We start from the raw sequence: 15046 nt of genomic DNA on the forward strand, positions 1-15046 counted from the left end.
GTCGACTTCACTAGTTTGAATTAAATTAGCATTTACATTAGCGTTCCACATCATTGCAGCTCACATAGCATAGTTAGCTGATCCAGGCTTTGCTTCCCATTACAAGGTGTTCCCCATTTGGGCTGTGGCCCGGCCATCCCATGGTGCTAACAGGGCTCAGTGCTCAATGATTCCACCTCCAAGAGGTAGAAGACCATTCCTGACCTTAGTTTACCCGTACTCACTAATAATCCCCCATTTGTCTGGAGCTCAAACCTCTTAGAACGGGAGGTGACCAATGAGCGGAACCAGCCGCGCCCCCTCACACAGCCCCAGACGCCCCGTGCCCTGCAGCCGGCTGCGGTACCGGGCCCTGCGGTACCGGGCCCTGCGGTACCGGGCCCTGCGGTACCGGGCCCTGCGGCCCCGCCTCTCCCGTCCCGACACGTCCCCGCCCCTGCACGCAGCCATGGAGGCTCCGCACAGCGCGGAGCCGCCCGCCGCCTGCCCCCGTGCTCCCCTGGAGCCGCACAGCCGGGCGCCCGCTGCCCACAACCCACGGGATCCGCAGCACAGCGCGCAGGTAACGGAGGGAGCGGCGGGGCCGGGCCGGGCTCGGTGGGACGCGGAGCAGATGGGCCGCAGAGCTGTAAGGAGCTTAGGAGGAGCAGCGGAGGGCTTCGCTTTACAGCGGCTATGGAAACGGGCGGGGGAGGTGCCGGTTAAGGCTGTCTTAGAGCTGTGTTCTAAGCAAGAAAAGGACTTTTCCCTTCCAAAAGATCCTTCTGGATCTATTTCCCGATACAAGGATAAGGGCTCACAGGGACAGACTTCGTTATTTAACTTCCCATAAACGGCAGTCTCAAGCCATAAGGCACTGCAGGAAGACTGTTCCATGCAGCGTGTGTTAAAGTCTGTGCATAGGTAAGAGGTATGAAATTCGGCGGTAGCATTTCATTCATGAGACAATAAAATGAAGCAGCGCTATAAACCTCATTCCTCTTCCCTCTGAACCACAAAGCCTGACACAGAAATGCCTCCTCTATCCCTAGGGGGAGCTGGGCACAGAGCCGGGCCCTGGCAGCGAGCAGCCCATCGCCCCGGGCACAGGCTGTGACACACAGACAGAGCTCTCCAAGCTGGGCACCTCGAACCAGGAATATTACCTGAAGCTGGAGGAGCTGAAGAATGCCCACATGGAGACCATGGCTAAATTAGAAAGCATGTATCGGAACAAGCTGTATCTACAAGGAGTGAAGCTTTTGGAGAGGAACAACACTAACAGTGCAACTTCCTATGTCTGCTGTAGGTAAGTTCTGTGGTACCTTTGGAGGACCTTTGCAGGCTGCAGTACATGGGGCAGGTATGTGCTGCGGCTGGGAACTGCTGCTCTCCCCCTTTCCTGTAAAGGGATAATTACAGCGAGGTCAGCTTCAGTTCTTACAATGCTTATTCACTTTGCTAGCAGGCTGTCACACTCACAAGTATGCCCACAGCAGAATCTGTGCAATGCATTTAATAAAGCACAGTGCCTTGTTACCCTTTTCCCTTCCCTCTCTCACCCTCTGTGCAGTTATACAGTCAATAAGTAAACAGAGATTAAACAGATGTTTCGTATCATGATAGAAAGATAATCTATGATGATGGGAAACGCTCACCAGTGTTGAAGGTTTGCAGTAAACTCCACACAGGAACAATCTCCAGACAAAGAGATCCTGCCTTAGTGGTGGTCAGCCCTTAAATGGGATCTGGGAGAGGTGCAGCCAGGCTCAACTCCTTCTGGTAGCACAGATGAATTACCTTCACCTGTGCTCCCCCAGCTGACTCATTGCTTGCCTCAGGTGGTCAATCAGAGGTTCAGGCTGTGATCAGCAGTTTGCTATATACCCTGCAAGTGCTTTTCATCTTTCTCCCTCTAGTGAGGGCACTGAAAACAGTTTACTGCCTTCAAATCAATGCTGGAATGGATTCAAACCAACTTCTCTTTTTCCCCTCTGTTTAAAGGCCAACCTGGGAGAAGAGCACGTATCAGCCTCTAAGTCTGCCCAGATCCTTCTCTGACTCCAGCATTAGCGATCCCTTTGGCTCAGGTGTGTCTGGTGAGTCCAACAGAGAACTGCCATCTGAAGACAGCTGCAGTGAAACCGGATCATTGTTATTTGCTAAGGAGAGGATTGCAAGGATGTGGGACGGCTTCTCGGTGGATGACTACCTTCCCCCCAGGAAGCACAGCCTGCCCAGAGCCCCGGCTGCCAGGACAAGACAGAAGCAGAAGGCATGGTCACCAAAAGTCACGGTGCCCAAGCCTTTCCAGATGACAATTAGAGAAGCCAGAAGAAAAGAACAGAATGTCAAATCCAAGTCACAGATTGAGATAGAAAATAACCTACTGAAGAAGCAGCTGGAGGAAGAAGCAGAGTGTCAGAAAAAGTTCCGAGCCACTCCAGTGCCCGCTGCCGTCTTCCTGCCCCTCTACCGTGAGATCGTGCAAAGGAATGAGGAGCGCAGGAAGACTGTGAAGGAGAGGAGCAAACTCAAGCTCTTGGCTTCTCAGAAGCCGTTTAAGTTCATTGAAAGAGAGAAGCAAAGGGATGAAATCAGAAAAATGCAATTGAGAGACCTCTCTACACCTGAAAGGCAAACAAAACCATTCAAAGCAAAGCCAGTTCCCAGGTGCGTTTATAGCCCGTCTGTTAGAGACAAGCTGCAGGAGGAAGAGCTCTACAGAGAAATCCGGATTAGAATGAGAGCTGAGGAGCTGCTGCGAAATGCATCTGTGCCCACCAGCAGGCTGGCTTCCAAGGATGCCAACAAGAAGAAACACAAGTGTGCTGAACCAAAGGAAACGGAGCGCCAACCCAAGGTCCAACACAGCGTTCCAGATTTTGACCGGCTACACCAGAAGTTTCAGAAACGGCTCCGGCAGCAGCAGCAGGTGAAACACCTCACGGTGTGCGAGCCGTTCCATCTCCGCACTCCGTACATTCCCTCAAACAAGGGGAAGGTCTTGAGAGACATTCAAGAGGATGAAGAAAGGCTGAAAGAAACACGCTGGCCGTACGCCTCTCCAAGGCGCAGACCCCAAACCAGACAGTCGAGCGCCAACTCACCTCTCTCAGGATCTGGAGAATCCAGGTCGCCAAGAGTCACATGGTCCTCACAACGAAGGCTGCAGGCCCTAAGGTGACTAACTGCTGCAGTGATGCTCTGTGCCTTTAAATACCTAGAGAGAATTCTTTTGTACCTCTACAGATGCAATTAATTATTTCATGCAGTGAATATGGGACTTAATATGTTCAGTTGTACACCATTGTCAAGTCCTTACACTAAACACGGGGCTTTACTAATACTGGGTTTTCCTAGAAGCAGTAATGCACATTCCTGCACGTGTCAATAGGAAAGGGAAGAACGGCCTCAGTTTGTCAGGATACGCTCTAATCCCTTACAGTGGCACATACCCATTTATACCAAGCCCTTTTTCATCCCCCCTCCCCCCCTCCTCCATTTCTTTTTTAGTATTTCAAATTTCCTTTGCCGAAGCTTCCTTTGAAGTCTCGTGCCTGATTTCAAACAAACTCAGCCTTAGTTTGTTTCTCCACCCAGGAATTCGCATGAGGAAAAGAGAAGGCTGGAAGAACAACAGAAAAGGAACAGGACAAAGCAGAAACAAAGAACAAAGAAACTGCAGAAAATTGTCACGACTCGGGCTGAGGCCAACGACCCCCATCAGAGCCTCGCTCAGACCTCTAAATCCAAACTAAAGGCGTTCAGGTATTTCATTGCATCCCCTGAATCCTGAGCCTCTCTGCAGAAACTCAGAGACAATATGGAAAGAGGTGGGGAAGGCAGAAGAATCTATTATAAGAAACTATACTCAGGCAGGCCCCGTTAGCCTCACTGGACAGGACTTCTCGCTGCTTATCCAAGGACACTACTTCAGAAATAGTTTTGTCCACTGGTATTCCAAACAAGGATGTTCTGGCAGTGAGGCCCTGGCACAGTTGCCCAGAGAAGCTGTGGTGCCCCATCGCTGGAGGTGCTCAAGGCCAGGTTGGATGGACCCTGGGCAGCCTGAGCTGGTGGGGGCAGCCCTGCCCACAGCTGGGGGTTGGGGCTGGGTGGGCTTTAAGGCCCCTTCCAAATCATTTTATCATTCCATGAAGTTGAGGAGGTAAACCTAATTCCACTGTAAGACAGTAAAACCTTATGCTTTTTTTAACCAGGGACCATGCTTGTCATGGAGCAATTGGAAGGAAGTACTTCTTGTGTTACAGACAATTGACTTCTGTTGCACTGTGTTTCCTTTAGGAACTCCGCCAAGCAGAGAATGCAGGAGTATTTGCAAGAGTTACAAGAGATGGAAGAAAGAGTAAAGCAAAGGCCATTGCTCTTGGAAAGAGTAACACAGGTTGCCTTGTTTGTCTGTTTCTTAGACTCATCTCCAGTTAAGTGTGTAGGGAACTTTTAGTCAAACACTGTTAAAAGTTACATGAAGTTATTTAGACAAGTTTTTGTCCATTTTAATTTCTACTGCTCCATCTCCCTACAAATCACTTTTCTGTGACCAAGCATTCATGGTGCGTTTGCGCAGGGAAATGAGATGTTTTAAAGACATCCAGTGGTTCAGTTATAACACACACAGCACTGAGTCGAACACATTTACAGCAAAAGATGAGAGGTTTAATCTGGGAGAATACTAGGAGATCTCAAGCATTCCCCATGTCTACTGTAAAGCTGAGATGCAGAATTTTCACCCCTCTGTCTCAGTAAAACAAAGCATTGGTAGCACAGTCCCCGACTGCTTTTGGAATAGAGAGGCAGCAAGGCATAGACAGCCCATTCCTCCCAGTTCTCTCATCCCTCCCAGGTGGGTTTCCTGGCCCAGCAGTGCTGCAGGGCAGAGCATGCATGAAGGCTGGGGACAAGGCCTCCTCACCCAGCTGTCACTTGGAGGAGCAGAGCTTACACAGCTTGACAGAGAGATTCAGATTTGCACAGCACATCAAAACAGCACTGTGAGAGAGTAAAGCAATGTCATGTTTCAGAGCAGCAGCTCCCCCAGAGAGAAGCAGCCCTAGGAAGAACACAGCTGATGTTTCAGGTCTGTACCTTCTCCCCGCTCCCTCAATAGCATTACACAGTATTTACAGCGCTTTGTTACCCGGCGGATGTAGGGAGCAAATTGCATTTGAACCAGTACAGAAAAGGGAGGAAGATCTGCTATAAAGTTCTCAAGTAGTTTTGCCATTCTTAGCTGTAGTGAATAATCGAACTTAACTTCTCACGTGCAAATAATGAAACAGTATTAATATAAGCAAAAGTATCTGAAGACGGGCATTTAGCTCATACTTCACCCTTGTGTTTTTCCTACAGAATAATGCCAGAATAGCTGCAGAAAAATATTATTCTAACAGACTGAGAGCTCTGGGGGTGTGCCCAGACTTGGTTTCCAAGAAAGGACAAACAACTAAATTGCAAGAGTACTGCAGTGCTGAAGATTTTGATGCCAAAGAAAGGTAGAGATCACAGAAGGGTTTTGGTTTTGCTGCTGTGTACCGAGTAGTAATGAGAGCCATTTTTAATGCTGAGAAAATCATTTGCAGTACTTCCAAGTAAATATTGCAGCGTGTGTGGTTGTTTTGCCTGAATTGTTTCCTGAGTCAGAGAAGGGCTCTGGGTATGTTATACACCATGCACTTCAAAGAACAATTCAGGGTAATATTTTCAGTCTGGTTCTTTAACCGTGATTTCTGGAAGGCTGCTGAGAAGTCATTTCATTCTGCATCACCTTCACTTTTATTTCTGTTTTTTAAAATAAGCCTTATTTAAGGCTTCTCAATATCCATTTGCTGTTATGACAGAAAGGAAATGGAAAAGCCAAATATATAAGCAGTACTGTTACTTTCTAGCGTAAAAGCAGAGTCCAGCCTTCCCTCTTTCCCAGTTCTACCCCAGCCAAGGGTGCCAGGATTGGCCCTAAGTTACCTGAGTGTGTAAGTCTTTTAAAACCTCCTGGAAAGCATTCTGTCTGAGAATAAAAATCCCATACAAATTGTTTTTACAGAGTCAGCAAGGATCAAGTGAAAGGAAGGGAATTCTTTGAGGAAACAGCCAGCATCAGTCCCCAGTCTGAGCAATCCTTTGAGGAAGAGAAGATAAAAGGCATCAGAACTCCCAGCTGGGATGGTGAATCTGCTGAGGGGGAGGAAGAGGAAGAGACACCAGCCAGCCCTCAGGTTCAGCAGCCTCACTGTGAAGAGGAGGCCAGATCCAGCCCCACCTCCAACCAGCACTGTGAAGAAGAGGAGCAGAAAGAAGAAAAGGAGGAGGAAGAAGCAAAGGCAGGCCTTCTGCTTGGCCATTCCCTGGAGGAAGAGAATGAGGAAGAAGAGGATAGGTCAAGACCCAGCTCTCAGTCTGGTCAGTCCAATGGACAGCAAGAGGAGGGTCAGTCTGACCCCGAAGCTGAGGGTGCTTTCCAGTATGAGGATGAGGAATATGAAAGTGATGATTCTGATGAGAAGCCCAGTGATGAGGAGGCTGACTGAAGGGAAGGCAGATAGGGCAGCCTGGTGCTCTGGAACCTATTTCATTGCTGGCATTGAAATAGATACCAAAATCATGTCACAGAATTGTAGGGGTTGGAAGGGACCTCTAGAGATCATCGAGTCCAACCCCCCAATGTTTTTTACTACTAATATAAGAAAAACAGTGAATTTAAAACTCTTAGCTTAACAGTCTTTCCAGCACAGAAATTGTGTTGATTTTCCAATATGAAAGATTAAGTTATTCATCCCCACCAAGAAAAAAATCAGTTATTTTACATTCCTCTTCTTTAATCTAGACTTCAGTGCCACCCATGCACTACTGTTCCTAGAGTTTTCAGCAACCAGTGTTTAATAATGTCTTGTGAACTGTGCTGTTAAGTACTGAGGTCTCAGCACATCCAGCAGTAACTTGCTCTTGCCTCCCCGTTTCAAACACTGAGGCCCTTTTGGGCTCTGTTCCTGCAATATCTTCTAGGACGGCAATGAAGCAACAAGGGTTTGTTGTCCAAGACCTCAGGTTGTGTTTAGTAGAGCAGCTACAAGGAAGACCATTGTGGTCAGACAAAACAGCCAAGCTTACCTGTTTGGCTCCCCCCTCCTGTCTGCTCCCACCAGCAAGCTGGATTGGCTCAATGATGGGCCAGGAGAGTGCCAGGGTCAGAGGAGAAGGAGGTGACTGCTTCTGGAGGAAACTAGTTGTTAGATGGGTCAACATGAATGTTTTGTGCAGCTAATATAGGAATAGTATTACTGTTACTGAAGGCTTGGCATATAGAGGAGAAAGAAATGCACTCAAATACATTGAGAGCCATCATTTTTAGTTTTCACTGAGCTCTAACACTGATAGAACAAGTGAGGTAGAAGAATAAAGCTTCCAAAAGTTGTTCTGCCCCTGATTAACTTGATATAAATGTGAACAGTTGCACAATGCAGCATATGGAGCAGCTGCTGAGGGATTTTGATGATCCCCATGAAGGATCTAAAGGACTTACCATGTTGTAAAGAGCAAACATTTCAGGGCAGCAACCTGACTTCCAAGCTTCCAAACGACGGGTGAATGAGTTGCATTAATAGGTGTTACTTTTGCTCTGTGTCACTCATGTCACTCGTTGCTATATCTTAAGGAATGCAACATACAAAGACAAACAGGCACTCAGTTAGTATCATTTGTTTAATAAAGTCTCCTCTGTTTTTAAAAAAGTGTACAAGACAGCTGTGTTCTGCATGACAAACAACTAGCATCTGATCTTTCCTTTTAATAACTTAAGCCATGCAGAAAGACTAGCCTGCCTAACTCAGTGTTACACAGCAGCTGAACAATATGCCCAAATACACACAGACCTTCATGCTGACATGGAAACAGGTAGCACGTGACATCACAGAGTGAGGATCAAAGTACAAGCTTGCTCGAATGGTTTTTAGAATTCAAGTGTAAGTTTAAGGAAAACCCCTGATTTATTTTTGAAATGTAGCTTATGTACCCAGAGTGAATGTTCTGCTACAACCTGCCTATGGCTATCCTTTATTCGGCAGCCATGTGAAAACACATACACAGAAATGTTACAAGTCCCTTTTACTACCGGTACTACACATTAACAACTGAATCTGATAGCATTGCTTTGGTTGTTTCAATACAGAATGATGTAAGTTTCTATTGTCTTAGCTCTGCTTTTCCGTTTTTATCCAAAGTCCTCAAAGAGCTTTGCTGAGGTGAATGTCTGTTAGGTCTCTCTTCAAGGATCCAATGCAGCTTTTGTATGAGAAACTGCGGAAGGCAAACAAACAGAGACATTACTATCATACAGGTAATAACACGAACTTCTATAAAGTAGTCATTAGTCCTCAATGTCTTGGGATTTCCCTCACCACTTGGGAAATTTGAGAAGGAGGGAGTGGAAAGATCTGAGCCACGTGTGATATTTCAGAGCATAAATCATATATACTGGACTGCACCCTAGGGATAGGAAAAGGAGGGAAAGGCTAGATCTAAACTTCACAGTGCTGTTCCTAATTAAACTGCCAAACGAGGGCTCCATTGTGCAGATGAGGGAAATAATGCTTTCCTGGCTTCTTGGAAGCTCAAAACCAGCAACACAGCACATTTATTTTATGAAAATAAAAATAATTAAACAAAGGAAAGCTGCAGCTTCCAGTTCTGTCCTATCTCCAGTTTCCAGAAGTTTTTTCCACTTCCATTACTGGAGATGATTTATTTATTAGGGTACTACAAGTAATGGGGGTTGTCCTGCAGTGACCAGGCTGCTAGGTAAAGACAATAGAAATCATGCATCTTAGCTCCACAGAATACAAAGCGGGATGCTAAGTTAAGTCAGTGCTGTGCTGTAAGACCAACATTTTAGAACTCCAGTCTCAGCCTGAAAACAGCCATGGCTGGGCCAGACTCCGGATGCAGACTTCCAGCCCAGCACACAGCTGGGAAGTGGTTTACACCCACGTCTCCATTCTGGCATGCCAAATGCAGATCAAAAAGGAGGCTGCCCACCAGTAACATTGTTGGAATTCCACCTTTCAAGACTTCTAATGCAGCTCTCAGCAGAATCCAGGTACTGCTTCTGTAAAGCACCCAGGGTTTAAGACTGCCAAATGGGAGGACATGACTTCAAGGAATGAAACAGCAACGAAAAAGCCATACCTGAGGCCTGCTTTGGATGAGCTACGGCTCTCTTTCTGAAGACACATCTCCTTCTGCTCCACTGCTTGCACTGGGGTCATCTTTGCTACGGGGGGCATTTCTTTCTCTACTTGATTCAGAGGGTACCTTGGTTCTGGTCTTCTCTTTTCTTTGTTGCTGCTTCTCAAGCTTTGCCAGCTACTCACAAAGCAAGGACAGTGAGGAAACACTTGCTGGAATAATTTCATTTCAGAAGACAGTATTCTATACAATTTTCTAAAAAATTGTCAATGAGCATTTGCAGCAAACTTGTATCTCAATTCATAACATGTACGCGTAGATCAGCAAAGCAGAAAAGGAAAAACAATAGCGAGAAACAAGAAACAACCAACCAACCCAGCAAGGCTTGGATTTTCAGACATTTGGAGAAGATGGTGAATTACCATGCACCAACATGACCAACTCCCTCAGCCTATTGACTTCCCCCTGCTTTTCAGAGCAAGAAGAGGAGCCTGAAGGTAGATCTAATCTCTATAGACACCTGAAAGGAGGCTTGCATGCACATGCTGACCCTTTTATCTAAAAAACACCGACCAACATCAGTTGTTCAGAAGCTGCTGGCCCTTGCAGTTTCAAACTACGTGGACGTTGCTCTGTTCAGAATGAATTACCCAAAGCACAGAATGATAGTGTTAATAGAGATGAACATTTACATTAGATTGACAGCTCCTGAGCTCAAAGTGGAGCTTTCTTCAGTGCCCTCCAGCTTTTTACACACTTTTTCCTGGGCAAATCAGCAGCAGCTCAATTCCTTTGAGAGGGGATGAGTGCTTACATCTACAAGCAGCCGTTAATCCACACACAGAGCTGCTGCTGCTGCTGCTAATTATGTACAGCTTGGGCTGATAACACTTTGTTCTAAGCCGTGAGGTTACAGACAGACAGGGAACAGATGAGTTCCTCCTCTGGGTAAAACATTGCAAAAGGATGCAGAACAGAATTTGAAGGTAAAAGAGAACCAATTCCAAACCAAGATACCTTGGCAACTATGCAATTATTTTACTTTTCAGAGGCTGCGTGGAAAACATAAAATCCTCGTGCCTAAGGGAAGCTGTACCACTTCATAACAGGATGCTTCCCTGTGATGATGCAGCACTCTCACACACCTGTGCCACATAAAGGCAAATGTACACCTCTGCAGTGAAGGCATAACCTGGACGTCCATTTCTTGCACACTGTCTCTCTGGTTGCTTACCTGTTTAGGATCAACAGCAGCAGCTGGGGACTCCAGCTCTATTGTTACAGGACCATCATTCTGGATGTGTACCTGCATGTAGGCGCCAAACTTGCCATCTGAAAAGGGAAGAAACGGAACTGGTGAAAGAATAACACGTACTGGAGGAAAGGAAAAGACAGAGGAAATAACAGCCAATAAATAAACTGCAAAAAGCCATTAAAAAAATAAGTCTACACCCATTTAGCTCTGTGCTCTGATTCAGTGACAACAAATGCACAGCTAAGTACAAAGATGTCCACAAAACAGATCTAGACTACAGATAATCATGGTGCTCATGGTTTAGCTGTCTCAGGTAGGAGCTAAAAGTAAAGGACGTAGCAGCTAAGCTAGGGCTCTAGTCCAGCTAACCAGGCTGATGGTTTGCAGAAATCTTATACATGGACAAAGGACTGAAAAAAGAAAGAAATCTTTTAAAACACTTAACACTGATACTCTAGAACAGGGAACACTGGCTTGCAGGTTGATCCCAATCTGACAGAGTAACTCCTGTGTTCCTGTCTGCAACATAGGATTTGTCAGAATTTGGTAACATGGGGAGATGTCCCAGACCCAACCGTGTCCTGCAAGTCTGGTATTTACTTAAAAGTTAAGAAGGAAGAAGGCTTGTTTGGGCCATATCCTAACAGATCTACTACTCAACTGCTTTTCCAAAGGCTGCGTGCCATGAGCCACTGAGACCCAGAGAGACAAGCTTTGGCAAAGCCAAACACTGTAGCACCACAGAAGAGATTGCTGGCAATAGCCCTGCAGCTGAGGAAAAGGTTCCTGGGCCTTTGGCATGTTATTCATCAAAAAAAGAAGATTAAAAAGCTGCTGTCAAAATACAAAATGTTTGAGAGCAGATCAGAAACAGAGCATTTTCCAAATCTCAAGCATAAGGATGTAGATATATAGAAATATATCCATTTTTATTGACCTCTTTTTGGTGAAAGAAGCAATCCTATGCTTGCTTTTTACTTTACCTGGACATAAACATCCAAATTGATCAGATCTTAGCAGAGCAAATCTTATTCCCATTGAATTTTCAGGAAAGTTTAGAATTCAAATAGCACTTGGTCTAATGAATTCAGAACATAAGTTTTATGTTGTGGACCAAAACAGCTGCATGGAAGGGGTATAAGAAATGCATTCCTTATCACCAACAAACGTTGACTGGAGGAATATATCAAGCCATTGGAAGGTTGACACCAGACAAGCATTTGATGTGTGCATTTCACAGTGCCTCATTGGAAAGCACTGCATGATAAGGGTGGGTACCTGGGATAATTAGCTTTCATCAACAGTCAAAAGCGAAGCTGAATATCCAAAGCTTTCTCCAGCTAGTTTTCCGCCTCTCCCTCTCAACTTTTCCACTAAAGTCTGTTAATAATCCATTTAAACCAACACACACACACTTCTAGATTCTTGTTTTTCAGACAACTGCACTAAAAATTCAAGTTTAAATTTGCAAATGGCCAAGAAATGAAGCAGAAAAAGATTAAGAGTGGATAGAGAACAAAAGCAAAAGGAAGCCAGGCATTTTCTGGTGAAAACTGTTGCATAAATGGCATAAGATAGTCTAAATCAAATGCTGTTTTCAAGTACCACATTACACCTCCCACTATCATCATTATCAGTAACCAAAATGTAAAAATACAGTGCCAGATTGAGATGCACTGTTCATCAAACAGCGGTGATGCCTTCGAGCCTGACTAACCACCTAAGTCTCAGAAGAAATAAATGTTCAGGGTTATTCTAGCATAAAGATATCAAGCCTGTGATCAAACCTGACATCACAGCTCATTCTCATAACCACAGCCTCTCTGGGTTACATCATCATTCCTGTTGAACAATTGCTGACAGCATAAGAATATCTAAATGTCAAGGCACTACAGAGGAATGCCAGGAAATGGTGTGGCTAGAGGAAGGCCAGATGGAGCATCTAACATCCCCTCACTTATTGCTGCATACAGGCAGCTCCTCTGCAGCACAGACAGAAACGCACAAAACAAAGTATCACAGAAAAGCACACAGACACAAAGTCCACTGGTCACACCAAGGACCTTACCAACCTTTTGCCCTTACCTTTAATAAGCTCTGGTTTGTAGGCTTTTCTTAGCTGCTCTAGGAAGCTGTTATAAAAACTCTCCGCCTGCTCTGTGGGCATTGCCATGTGGTAGTCAGGTTTGTTTCCTTTAAGGATGCATTGCAGAGTAAACTGGCTCACACACAACACTTCATACTGTTTATCCATCACACTTTTGGACCAGTGCTTCCCACTTTCATCTTCAAACACTCGCAAGTTTAAGATCTTTCGAACCCTGGGAGAAGAAAAGGATTCCTGAAGTTTTTCAGTTGTCCCATTAAGGATCAACAGGAGCAGGTAATACCTGGATAAAGGGATGGCAGACACACATTCATTCTGCCACCACATAACAGATTTCCCTCATCCCTTCCTATCTAAATGACAGAGATCTCCTCACATTAGGCAGAGCCATAACTTAAGAAAGCTGTTGGTTGTTCTTCATCTTTTCATAGAGCACAAGGTCAGGACAGAACAACTGCATGTTACAGAGTGTCATAAAGATGGTGCAGTAAAACTGATTAAGCTAACTTCTTATTTGCTGTTGTCAGATATCAGCTTCCCACCTCATTTGTGTCAGCTATCCAAACATCCCAGTGCTGTGAGCGTAGTTATTACTAATCACGGCCTTGGAATATTCAGAAACATCTTTCATGTGACAAAGTAGTAACAAGAAACAACAACAAAGCAAACATTACATGCTGAAGAAGCAAACAGTAAGAAAAGCCATGGGAGAACATCTTAGTACAAGTGCCTTCAAAGGTTTGCTACCATTTTATACAAGTTTCACATGTGAGATCCCTACAGACCTTTAGTTCACACCCTCACTCTCTACTTTCTCTTCCACATCCATTAGGTGTTTCACCCTCATTTACATTCTTGTCTCTTCACTGCTTGAAGGAGCTTTTCCTCCTTTGTAATAGGTCTATATCTCTATTACCTGTTTCTTATTTGCCTTCTTAAGAATTGAGATCAGCCCTTGAATGAATAGAATAACTGCCTGGAGAGCTCTCCTCTGCACGTGTCTGGCGGCTGACTTGCAATGCTTTGTGGCCGTAGAAGGGATGACATATCTCTGAACTGCCAAAAATGAGTTAATCTTTACAGAAAAGTAACTGATGAGATTATCCAGGCTTTTGGAAGAATACAACTTCTCACACGCAAACTCAAAAGGAGTCTGAGTGCCTTGTTTCCTTAGCTACAGAATAGGTATCACTGAATCAAAAATGCGCAAGCAAAACAAGAGAATGTAAAAGGAAATATATGACTTACATGTGCTCCAGCTCTCTTTGCGTATCTTCTAAAGAAATGCCCAGCAGCACACACAGGCCTCGTCCTATTGAGCTTATCTGTTCACCACCCACTGGGAAAGGGGGGGAAAAAAGTAAGATGAAATCATAGATCAGAGCCCGTCCAGCCTGACCCTGAATGTCTCCAACAATGAGGCATCCACTACCTCTCTGGGCAACCTGTGCAATGCCCCACCACTCTTTCTAGTAAAACTTCCTTATCACAGAATCACAGAACTTATATTGTACTTATATCACACTTACATCTGCCCTCTTTTAGTTTGAAACCATTTCCTCTTGTTCTGTCACAACAGATCCTACTCTCTGTTCCCTTCTTTCTCACAGCCCTCCTCTGGATATTGAAAGGCTACACTCAGGTCTCCTTGGAGCCTTCCCCAGGCTGAACAGCCCCAGCTCTCCCAGCCCATCCTTGTAGTAGAGGTGTTCCATTCCTCGGATCATTTTTGTGGCCCTCCTCTGGATGTGCTCCAACAGGTCCACATCTCTCCTGTACTGAGGACTCCACATCTGGATGCAGTGCTCCAGGTGAGGTCTCACCAGCACAGAGGAGTAGAATCACCTCCCTTGCCCTGCTGGCTACACTTCTTTTGATGCAGCCCAGGATATGGTTGGCCTCCTAGGCTGTAAGGACACATTGCTGGCTCCTGTACAGCTTGCCATCCACCTGTGCCCCCAGGTCCTTTTCAGCAGGGCTGTGTTCCTTACATACACCCCCATCTTATACTGATCACCAGAGCTGCCATGACCCAACTGCAAGACCTTGCACCTGAATCTGTTAAACCTCACGAGGTTCACCCAGGCCCACTGCTGGAGCCCATGTGTCCCATCCATGGAGCCTCTGGATGGCATCTTTTTTCTTGGGCATGTCAACCACACCACACGCGTTGGCATCATCCACAAACTTGCTGAACGGGCACTCAATCCCCCTGCTGATGTCTGAAAGCGAAGCGCTGAGGGACCGCGCTGAGAGGAGAGAGGGAGGGGGGCCCGGCCGCGGGGCGGGGGTAAGGATGCGGGCGGGGCAACGCTTCAACAACGCTCCGCCCGCCCCCGCCTCCTGTCCCCCCCGCCCCTCCGGCTCCGCTGTCCGTCCCGGTGCCGCGCACTGACCTGTGACACTGGCCTGAGCCACCCGCTGCACGATGGCCTTCATGGCGGCAAGGCGCAGGCCCGGCGCGGGGAGGTGGCGGCGCCGGGCAACAGCGGCCGCCCCCTGTT

The 15046-nt window shown here is 46.1% G+C and overlaps 2 protein-coding genes across 2 annotated transcripts; one reads left to right on the top strand and one right to left on the bottom strand.

Annotated features, from left to right (window-relative positions):
• The first annotated feature begins 154 nt into the window (after positions 1 to 154).
• On the top strand, positions 155 to 8179 carry FAM161A (FAM161 centrosomal protein A). The gene is made up of 7 exons (XM_015857015.2): positions 155 to 562; positions 1032 to 1288; positions 1984 to 3162; positions 3583 to 3750; positions 4288 to 4387; positions 5353 to 5495; positions 6044 to 8179. The coding sequence occupies exons 1-7, from the start codon at positions 278 to 280 to the stop codon at positions 6525 to 6527; spliced, it is 2616 nt and encodes an 871-aa protein (XP_015712501.2). The 5' UTR covers positions 155 to 277; the 3' UTR covers positions 6528 to 8179.
• On the bottom strand, positions 7685 to 15045 carry DTD1 (D-aminoacyl-tRNA deacylase 1). The gene is made up of 6 exons (XM_015857021.1): positions 14939 to 15045; positions 13791 to 13881; positions 12521 to 12756; positions 10415 to 10512; positions 9181 to 9357; positions 7685 to 8292 (listed from the first exon to the last, which is right to left on the bottom strand). The coding sequence occupies exons 1-5, from the start codon at positions 14979 to 14981 to the stop codon at positions 9202 to 9204; spliced, it is 624 nt and encodes a 207-aa protein (XP_015712507.1). The 5' UTR covers positions 14982 to 15045; the 3' UTR covers positions 7685 to 8292; positions 9181 to 9201.
• Position 15046: the final 1 nt, after the last annotated feature.

The sequence above is a fragment of the Coturnix japonica genome, chromosome 3 (assembly GCF_001577835.2).
Source record: "Coturnix japonica isolate 7356 chromosome 3, Coturnix japonica 2.1, whole genome shotgun sequence".
In the NCBI taxonomy this organism is placed as follows: domain Eukaryota; kingdom Metazoa; phylum Chordata; class Aves; order Galliformes; family Phasianidae; genus Coturnix; species Coturnix japonica.

Coding starts and splice junctions, on each gene's coding strand:
- FAM161A (XM_015857015.2), top strand. CDS start 278: ATGAGCGGAACCAGCCGCGCCCCCTCACACAGCCCCAGACGCCCCGTG. Junction 3,751..4,287: donor TCCAAACTAAAGGCGTTCAG/GTATTTCATTGC, acceptor TGTTTCCTTTAG/GAACTCCGCCAAGCAGAGAA. Junction 4,388..5,352: donor TCTTGGAAAGAGTAACACAG/GTTGCCTTGTTT, acceptor TTTTTCCTACAG/AATAATGCCAGAATAGCTGC.
- DTD1 (XM_015857021.1), bottom strand. CDS start 14,981: ATGAAGGCCATCGTGCAGCGGGTGGCTCAGGCCAGTGTCACAG. Junction 12,757..13,790: donor CAAAGAGAGCTGGAGCACAT/GTAAGTCATATA, acceptor TTCTTCTCCCAG/GGTTCGAAAGATCTTAAACT. Junction 10,513..12,520: donor CAAACCAGAGCTTATTAAAG/GTAAGGGCAAAA, acceptor TTCCCTTTTCAG/ATGGCAAGTTTGGCGCCTAC.